Here is a 10,537-nt window from a genome sequence, read left to right on the forward strand (position 1 = left end):
ATTTTAAAATTTCAAGCCCAACAAAATATTAAGAATTAGAAACAATATCCATAAAAATAGTTTGGTTGAACAACCAACAACTAACCATATAGTTCCTCAAAACAAAATGAAATTAAGAAATTGGATTGGAGTGATACTTTTTTTAGAAAATTACATACAAATACGAGGAAAGTAAATTGTTTGATATTATTTCAGTTGTTGTACTCTCAATTTTAACTTAGTTTGAAAATTGTAATTTCAAAACATCTATTTTGTCCTTATACTTTCAACTTTGATTTATTTTTATTAACGTACTTTCAAAATGTCTATTTTAGTAACAATTTTGGTATATTTATTTTCATTTTTGTTTCATTTTTTCCAATCACAATTTTAACATGACATTTCACTTGTTAAATTTTTTTCAAATGTAGCCATAAATTTGTAATAATTAATTTTGATTGTGTATAAGATTTACGTACGACGACAAAGAATGAACCAAAAACAAAAAACATGGGGAAAAAATTACCCAAGTTCTATCTAACTATTTGAGCCAGGTTGAATCCGACTGCATTTATAAAGAAATAAATAACAATACTTCCTTATTAATCTGGCAGTAAGAAATCCGCTACTAGTCGTCGTTAAAACTTTTACGGGTGTTAATTGATTTGAAATAAAGAAAACGATCTACGATCTCTCCCCCTCTTTGCCCTCTCATATTTGTAAAAAAAAATAAGGCTGTTTGTTCAATGATATGAAAACAAATGATTCAATGAAAAAAATAGAGTTCTATTTATGTTTTCAATATTTTCGAATATGATTTTGGTAGATTTGGAAATTGAATATCAATCTTAAAAACTGTTTGAAAGGTGTTTAATAATATATTTGTATACCGTGCATTTAGTTCAATCTAATATATTATTAATTAATTTATTAACATATATTATAAATTTTGGATCACATCATAAAAAAAACAGTTTTGAAAAACAAACCTGTCAAAAGTATATTCATTAAATCTGAAAATAATAAACATAATTTAGATGGTCTACCAAACATGTCCTCAACGACCGAGCTTGGAAAATTGAAGTGGGCTAGCCAGGAGCAAAATATGGGTGTGGCATGTGTATATGTGTTTGATAAAATTAGGGGGAAAAGAGGGGAAAAGAGCGTTGACAACGGTATTCCAAGTATATATCTCAAATATCTTTTGTCTGCTTATTTGCTTTTGGTTTTACTTAAAAGGTCCAATACCAATTAAGATAATTATTTTCTCTTATATACTATGAATCACTTTTTTGTTTAACTAATGTGAAACTTTATTTACATTCGTTCCGATTCCGGAGGCATGAGTGATGGTTGAGACTCGGAGGGTTCAAAACATGTTGTGTGTTTCTGAATTCTGATCAATGATCATATCCACAAGTATCACTTCCTCTGCTTTCCTCTCTCTCTCCACGTGCTCTCTCTCTCTCTCTATATATTCTGTTTTTGCAGCAGAGATGTGGCTGTTTCTGTACTCTCACACTCACCATCTTCAACAGTCCCTCCCACTCTTTTGCCGTTGAAATATGGACCGTTCGGTCAGTTCTTTTTTATTGCAACGAATATAAGATAGATGTTCGCTAGTTAACACGAGAGTAATTCTTCAAATATTGACGGGTTGTAGATGGTAACTGTGTTGTCTAATTACCCACCTCAAAAGAAATAGTTGTACCAAACACAACGGTTAAAATTCTTTCATAACTGCTTTTAGCCCTTGCAATCACAATCCCAACCGGGTTCGAATATCCAAATAAGTATTATAATCTCATACTTCTTATATTTGTTTAGGCCTCCTCTAATAATTTATCTATTTTGGGGGTTCTTTTTCTTTTGGCAAAGAGAATGGCATAAATGTAATTAAATGTGGATGTGAGGTTTATTATAGCCTACTGTGTTGACATTTTGATATTATGTTAAATAAAAATATATACGAGATTTTGGTAATCCATACCAACTTCAACCAAACAGAAGTAGTTTGGAAAACAGAGCCCATTGGCCATTTACAAAGAAAATGCCAAAACAGAACAAAACATTTGAGATCTGTCATACAATTGGTTAAAAATGTTTCTTTATATATCCTACACTTCAAGCTTTAATATATACATTTAAATAAAATTATAATGGATGGATAGTCCATCCATTGGTTGAAATCATCAAGCTGCTAACAGCATTTTGAAAAGTACTTTTCAAACAGCTCCTATTTTAAAACCTGAAATAGGTATTTAATCTTTAATTTGTTTTGAATGAACAATGCAGGATTGTTTTCAAGAGCAACACTTATCATAGGTAAAGATCTTAGATCTAAATGAATTGTTCATTTTGGAGTTTTTTTTATACTATAAAGATCGATGACATTTCTACACACTAAATCTCAGTCATTCTATTTTCAGATATCACATTCTCATTCCTACGAACCTCTTCGTTCCTTCTCAAATGTTTCAAGACGTATCTTAGAATTTGACCTACAACTGACATGGAGGCCTCTTTCGAGGTCACAATGTATGCTAACGACATTACATAGTATGGTATGCTTTTATGAGACATTAATTGGGAATATTAAGAGCAACAATCAGCACATACCAAAGTCCAATGGCCAGCCTACTAGTAATCAAAGAACATACTGTAACTTACCTTCCTTCAACAAATCAGTCCCATCAATACAGCTCAAATGACAAAGACTAGTTAATAAAAAGAATCCATTAAAGATTCAAATCTCTCCACTCTACTTGATATATCAACGACATCGACAACAACGAAAACGATAATATAAAAGATTATTCAACATACCAAAGTCGATCACTCCACTGTGTTGGAAAGACGGCATCAGACTACACACTGGGAATTTGAGTGAAGAAGTAGCAAATCTACACAACAGATTTCAAAGCAAGGGAAAAGGAAGAGGGTGTTTCTACATGCAAAAATATTCAGAGGTAAGCAGGCTACATTCAATATGACTGTTCTTTACATAAAACTACAGTGATAAATTATGAAAAACATCCCAATGTAATTTCTGAGAGTGACAATGAATCAATTGAAAAAAAATAATTTGGCATACTGCAAGATTTAACAGCTCCTTCCCACCGAAACTTTTAGAAGTTAACTAAAAAACTACATTTGTTAATCTTGAACCTAGTGGAAGAGAAGATATTGAGCAGCAATTTCAGTGTTTTTGTAGGGGAAACTACAATCAGAATTTCTCTCCTTAGTTCAACCCGACAAAATGTAGAACAGAACCAAATCTCCTCTCTTTTAGAAGAAACGAAAGGGTTATAAAGGAAATGAAAGGTAGAATTATGGGTTGAAAGAAGAGAAGAAAAAGCAATGTTGCCCACCTGAGGAACATAAACAACTTGCTTCCTTGCAGAATTTTTGGCAACAGCAGTTATAGACGTATGCACCAGATACCATAGGCATATCGAACTCGATGAATGAGCTTCCATGATTAAGGATCGATGAGAAAGGAAAGAACTTTTACTGACAGAAGTCAAAAAGGTTAAGCAAGTGATGTCATTTGATGCTCACCCCCACCTTATGCATAATACATGTACAAGCTGTTTGCGGCAGCACAGGCGATTGAATCTTCAGCCGGATGCCATGCTAGATGCAGCAGCTTAGTTGTGAAATCAAAGGGATTGCCATTTGCATCAACCCCTGTGCTCTCAGATCCTCCTGATTTCAATGTTTAACGATGTAGGAATATAAGAAAATATGACAAAAGGAGAGGAATGAGCTTCTAGTATAGAAGGGCTCTGAATAATTTAGTCCATCAGAAGAAATAAAGGAAACGAAATTGTGGAGAACCTACCTCGTCTGACAACTCTTGTAAAGCTACTACTAAGTGATCTCGAAGGTCTCGAAGGGGTCTGCACTTGTCTCCTACTAGCCAATACCAGTAATGACATACTTACTATAAGTATTACAAAAATCTCATAGAACTCAGAGTTTGTGAATATGCCACTTGATTGAAATACCTAGTTGGATTTTTGCTGGCTTCCAAAGTCGTTGCTTCAGTACTTCCCGGGGAACAACCAAAAACTCGAAATAAATTGCTGGGATCACATCAATAACACACATATTCATGGTAGGGATTATTGGGAGGGGTGAAAAAAGTCTGAACATACATACGTGCATAGATAAACTTCGAAATGACACAGACCTGTAGGAACCTGTAGTTACACGCGATCCATCACCACTCAGACAACACTCAAACTTGTCAAAGATCGAATCGTTTTCATATAAATCACAAAGCTGCATATGGTCATAAGAAAGTGCATTTAGTCAAGTCCAATAAAGTTGTATAAATTTTTAGCTATAAGTTTTGCCTGAATAAAGAGATCTTACCTTGGGTCTTAAATATTCATGAACTTGGAAGGTTGCAACCGGACCAGTATCCATGTTGATGTCCCATAACTGAAAAAGACAAAAAAACAGGCTGGAGTTGCAAGGAATATGTCATAAGGAAAGCAAACTTCCAATAACAAGAAATTTGAGGCAGAAAAAGGAAGAAAAATGAATGATTCAAAGAGCCGAAGGCAGGAAAAATGTTAGTATGGTATATAACTTAAAGGAATGTCATAACTTTTATCATGTTTACTTAGTCTATGTGATAGCTCATATGATGCTATACGTCATTTAGGAGCATTTTTTTCTATTCGATTTGCAACTTTGTTAACCATATGGTCAAACAACACATTATTCTCAGGCACTTCATATTCATGTATATTAATACATTATTGAGAATTTTATATACACGGTTAGAAAGAATCATCACTATGACACTTCACATTCAAATCTTAGGATGGCACTATCAAATAGTTCATGGCCTTTTAATTGAAACAGAATTGATCGATAGTTATATATACATACAAACCTTAAGAGTCATGTAATCACGACTTAATATATATCTTCCGTTCTTTCCAAATTTAACATCTGAGATGGAAGCAATTATCTCTGTGAAAAATGATCTAGAACCAGGAGCCTCTGGTTCCTCAAATCTGTAAGCAAAATACACTATTTAATCATTACAAGTTCATGTAAGTATCATACCCTACCCCCGCAAACAAATCAACCAAAAATAAATTGAAAAAAAAAAGAAAGAAAAGTTTGTTCATAGTAAGAAGATATGTACGCAAAAAAAGATACAAGCGGGGGGTGGGGACACCTACAATTTGGCATGGGAATCACATAATGCTGACTGCCGCAAATCAACTAGGCGAATTGAGCCTTTTGAACTGCTATATGCCAGCATGTTACAATGTGTAGGGTGAAACTCAGCAGATGTAATCACCTCTGTAAAAAGATGCATGTACATAAAATATAAAACAAAGGTGAAGAACTCATACGCATGCATCTTATTCATGAAAATTCATATTCCATGAGTAAACCAAATAAGCATGGATATTATAGAAGAAAATTTTCACTGGTTCTCTAGCACACTATATAGTGAAACTGTGTACTACATCCAAAGCTATTCATCCACGGTTTTATGTCCCCCCCTTGAATGGGTGTGATGATGTGCAGGAGAAATCTCTTGTAATTCTGTTTTATAGTTTTGATTTTCTGTTTTTTTTTTCTTGTTTGCATTGCTCCTTTATTAGGGGCGTTCTTTGTAGGCCCTAAAGAAAGGCACACTAGTGAAATTGGAAAACTGGCATAAGATATAAGAGCTTCTTAATGGCCCTTCCTGTAAACATTTTTCCAAGGACATATTCCACTCATGTCATCACAGAGCTCATGACTAAAGAGAAACTAGCACTATAAATTCTAAATAATAAATCCAACACAAAATATCATAAATATCATTATGCAGAAGCAAGCCACAAGGAAAACAAAAATGGGCTTACCAGTTAAATCCTCCATGTTAGCAGGCTTCACATCAACAATGTTAAAACTTTGATTGCTAATTTCCATGTTCCAAAGATTTATCCGTAGATCATCAGCCGATATAAAAGTTTCACCATCACTATAAAATAGGTAGGATGTGTGAATACAATAGATATATGCATAATTATTAAAACATCAAATACCATTAAAAAAAAAACAGCAGGTTCATAATCTGATTGCTACTGTGATACATGATACTTTAGAACCTTCAAATCCTACATCAATCAAGGGAGGGGAAAAGATAAGAAGAGTAGCAGCTTAGTCCTTGTACAACATTTAAACATGTATCCAAACGTCTGGTAGTACCTGTTATTCGAGATAGAGTTGATATGATAATCGTGAGCATGAGCATATACTCTTCGACATCTAGCAAGAAGGCTTGTCTCGTGGCTAGTTAACTAATTTCACCAAGAACAAAAATATTATTATTAGTTGATAAGATTAACAAGGAAAAGGAAAATGAATAGCAATCACAATCACGAGTGTCAAACAATAATGTAACAAAGGAAAAGGGTAAATGAAGTGCACACAAAAAAACTCTCGGCTTTCTTCAGAAGTACACAAAACAAACCTTTAGTTTTAAAAATGCAAATCAATCTTAATGATTATATTGCATAACAGAATTTGGGAGATGTAGTTTGGTCAATCAAACATCCAATTAGAGTCACAAATGACAACAAATTTATTCAACCAGTTGCTGTTTCCAGATCTCTAATAATTAAAATTTTGGGAATAGTGTGAGGTCATGGCAGGGGACACATCCCTTGTCCCGGTCCGTAAAAAATTGGAAGAAAAATTTCTCCCATCCCCAACCTTGTCTACCTCTTGAACAAAGATTTTCTACAATGATTGTGGCAGGTGCATTCATGGCCCCACCCCCATCATGATTTTTGCCACCCATATCCAATTTTCAACTGTAACTTCTCAGTGAGATACAAACATAAAATTGATTGAAAACTTGAAAATGGTAAGATGCACATTTTTTGCATTTTGTCCTTTCAGCTATCTTTCACCACTACGACGGTACAAGAAGTTAAAAAAAGAGTCACAACTCGAAATGTGGAAATGCCCAGTCCAAAACCAAGAGAACACAAGCAACTACCACTTGTAGACGTAGTGACGAAATGGCCCCCAATAGGTCATTGCTGGGATGATTATGTAATCCATCACAGGATCCTCCATTTGGAAGATGTGGCATAGGACTGCTTGAAATACTTGAACTAGCTATACATCCATTTCCAACGGCTTTGGAAGGGTCCACATTCATGTTGGATATTTTCTTGATCTTCTTTTCTTGCACCTGGTCAAACATCAAAGAAAGAAGCCAGATTGAATAACGAATGATACACTTGCATAAAAAGTTTAATGACCTACAGAAATTTTCTACTATTCCATGACTTTGTGATAGGGCTAAAAATAAAAATTACTGCACTACACCCTTTTCCAGTTGACATGAGATGAGACTAATATGAGAGAATATAGTCATACCAAACAGTACAAAAAAAATGTAGCAAGAACACTAGAAAACAAATATATATATATATATATATATAGCGTTTCTATTTTCAGCTGTTCTTTTAAATTTTGAATTACTTATTATATTAGGTTTCTTAATTAGAAACTGATTCCTGTTCTGGAAACCAAGTCCTTAGTTTGGCATTAGTGCTTGCTCAAAAGTCAAAACTTAGGTATAACTACTGACCACCAACTAACTGATATTTGCAAGGAAGTAGTTCACTATCATATATATACGACGTCAGTTTCATACCTTCCAAAACTTAATGGTTTTATCATTAGTAGACAATAGAAAGAGGGCTCCATTGGCTGTTTGGCACCATCTGATTTTGTTAATTTTCTCCTCAATTTCCAAGCTCTTGAGATAGTCAAACTAAAAAAAATGCAGCCATGGTATGAGTACTAGAATAATAATATCAAAGCTATTAATCTGAAAAGTAAATAATTTTGCAGATATAGCAGAAGAGAAAGATTGCCTCGGGTTCATGGCTCTGGAACTCTGTTTTATAACGGAACTCAGGATGCCTACTAACTGAATGATCCATTTTCTCCAAGTCCTTTCTCATTCCTCCATGCTACAAAGACAATATATGAAACTTCCATAACCAAGAGACTAGAACTAATTCTTGATAGTGAACGCACAAACAAAATCAACAGAGGTCAAAAAGAACTAACATCTTTTCTATCTGTCCTCTCAAAAAGAACCACTCTACCACCTCGATCGCCAGTAGCAAGATGGTCGCCAGTTTGATCAAACTCAATGGCTGAAATAATATCAACTGCAGAGAAGCAACCATGTAGGGAAAATTAAGACTCATGTGGCTCTTAAAATACTACAGGAATTATGGCAATACTGCATGTCTACGCTTATGCTCTCAGCCAGAATCTACATCAAAGCCCATGTGCTCACCCACAACAACTACACGATTATAATTCCACTGATTTTGTCTATTATTTCCTGATTGTAATATCAATTTACAAGGCACAAAATCAACAATCTGTATGAGTTTACAAGCCTCAATTCGTCGAGCAGGCTAAACCAAAATCTAAACGGAGAGGGGAGAGCCACATTACCAGACCTTGTAAATAGCCCAATCCTAGTTTTCATGATGTTAGGCAGGGAAATATTAAGGTTATTTCCAACTATCACCCCCGTGAATAAACTTATTTCTATACTAAAAGAGCTGACGCCGATACTTCAATGCATGCAATATAAGCACTAACTTTGAACACAGCTGCAACCGTAACTTGCCGGATTAAGTTTCGTACTACTAAAATAAATCGACAAAGAACTAATGCTGCATAATCTACGAAAGGTACAAACTCCATATGGAACTCAAAACTATTCTGCAACTGAAACCCGCTTTACTCCCATATCGAACCCAAAATACCGCACAACAAATTACACTAACTCGACAACCCACAAGATGGAACGTGAATTACTCGGAACCAACCTGAAATAGATCAAAGATATGAAAACAAACCCTAACTACAACTGATGCAGTGTATACCGATTGGATCCAACAAACAAACCATAATGGCATGCTCAACAACAGTACAATGTGAAAAATACCTTCCTGTACTTCTTCGCCGGCGGTACGTTCACCAAACACCTGCGAGAATTTCCACTCGAGAGGCTGCGAGGAGGCCGCCGGAGCTGCCACGACTTCATCGCCACCTTTCATATCTCCGGGAGACTAATCCAACTCACCCAGATACAGAAGGGAAGAGGGGGACAATCCACCAAATCCAATCACAGCATCAACCGATCGCTCTGGGTATACATCATCACAGCTTCAAAAACTCATCAGAAAAACAAAACCCCAGAAAACAAAAAAGGCGAAAAAATGATCCGCTAGATTCCCGATTCAGCCATAGCGAGCATGGAAATGCGCAGACTCTGTTGGAGAAAGTTGAAGCACTGTGTGCCGAATTCGCTCTCCCAGTGGGTGGGAATCTAGAGCATATAGTAGAAAAATTATGAGGAAAATTTATGGGATTAGAACAGTGTATGAGCAAACCGTTCCTTCGGTTTGTAGAACCATAGAGACACTCTCCTTCTGTGTAGCTCTTCAATTCAATAGCCAAGTTTCTTTTTTCTTATTTTTTCTTTTCATCTTCCCTTTTTTTAATTTCTGTTCTGTATAATCTTCGAGGGACATGATAAAGTGACCAGCACGTGCGAGATGGCTGCCCTCGAGGGATTTTTGTTATCTTTTAATTTTAAAATCTGCTATTCTTTTTTCAAATTAGGGAATTTTGTTTTCATTCCCGTGTTATATATATATATATATTTTTAATCTAACAGTAAACTATGTTTAGGTTGACGACTCCAAATTTTTTTATTATGGATATAGCATTGAGCTCGCACATATATATTTATTTTAAAATAAACTTAAGATTGAGAATGATAAATATAATTTCTTACTATGTTTCTAATCCAAAATTTTAATTATCCATGCATCATCGAACACACACATAGATTTATTTGTTTTATGAGTTTAACAATACGTAGATGTATGAATTTTAATCTTCAACTTTTTAATCGATACTATATGTCTTAATTGGTCTAAATTGGCGTTACATTTTTTTTAAATTTAAATCATTACTCAATAAAAATATGATTTATTCCTTTTGTTTTCATGTTAATATTTATAGGATTGATTGCAACACATGCTTCTTATTTGTTTTTTTTATGCAATTTTTGTAAATATAATCTTTTTTAAGTACAAATATAGGGATGAGATTCAAACTCACAGTTGATAAGTGTATTAATAATTTGAGTTATGTTTAAGTAGGTGCTTTTATAAATACTATTTATAGATTATTGTTTAATAACGCATTGCAATTGCTATAATTATTTTTTTAAAATTAATATTCACCTATCCTATTACCACTGAAAACAAACACTTATAGGTTCATATCTAACATCTAAAAAAATAAAAAATATATATTCTATCTCTTATAGCAACTAATGAGAATTTCAAATTTAAAAGTGATGGATATATAAAAATAAATTGAAACAAGCTACAATTTTTGACAAATATTATTATATGTACATAGTCTAGGCTTGACTTGAGAAATTTGAGTCAATGTGAGATGATTTTTTAAAGAAAAATCT

The 10,537-nt window shown here is 34.1% G+C and overlaps 1 protein-coding gene across 2 annotated transcripts; it reads right to left on the reverse strand.

Moving 5' to 3' along the window:
* Positions 1 to 2,941: 2,941 nt before the first annotated feature.
* Positions 2,942 to 9,545, reverse strand: LOC111016921 (serine/threonine protein phosphatase 2A 55 kDa regulatory subunit B beta isoform). Of its 2 annotated transcripts, none has more exons than XM_022292495.2 (14): positions 8,990 to 9,545; positions 8,092 to 8,195; positions 7,893 to 7,991; positions 7,670 to 7,789; positions 7,004 to 7,201; positions 6,208 to 6,299; positions 5,862 to 5,980; positions 5,184 to 5,307; positions 4,889 to 5,012; positions 4,360 to 4,428; positions 4,175 to 4,266; positions 3,990 to 4,067; positions 3,824 to 3,897; positions 2,942 to 3,687 (listed from the first exon to the last, which is right to left on the reverse strand). In XM_022292495.2, the coding sequence occupies exons 1-14, from the start codon at positions 9,099 to 9,101 to the stop codon at positions 3,548 to 3,550; spliced, it is 1,545 nt and encodes a 514-aa protein (XP_022148187.2). In that variant the 5' UTR covers positions 9,102 to 9,545; the 3' UTR covers positions 2,942 to 3,547. The 2 variants fall into 2 exon arrangements, with proteins under 2 accessions (XP_022148187.2, XP_022148188.2); XM_022292496.2 differs by having other exon boundaries at positions 3,824 to 3,894; positions 8,990 to 9,544.
* Positions 9,546 to 10,537: the final 992 nt, after the last annotated feature.

The sequence above is a fragment of the Momordica charantia genome, assembly GCF_013281855.1.
Source record: "Momordica charantia cultivar OHB3-1 chromosome 8 unlocalized genomic scaffold, Mcharantia_2.0 BLBB01000008.1, whole genome shotgun sequence".
NCBI classification, from domain to species: Eukaryota; Viridiplantae; Streptophyta; class Magnoliopsida; order Cucurbitales; family Cucurbitaceae; genus Momordica; species Momordica charantia.

Bases quoted from the DNA above. Each gene is read 5' to 3' on its own strand.
- LOC111016921 (XM_022292495.2), bottom strand. From the start codon at position 9,101: ATGAAAGGTGGCGATGAAGTCGTGGCAGCTCCGGCGGCCTCCTCGCAG. The intron at 7,790-7,892 runs GCAATCTTTCTC...CATTTTTTTTAG, and splicing joins TCCAGAGCCATGAACCCGAG to TTTGACTATCTCAAGAGCTT. The intron at 4,429-4,888 runs GTTTGTATGTAT...TGTCTTTTTCAG, and splicing joins GTGATTACATGACTCTTAAG to TTATGGGACATCAACATGGA.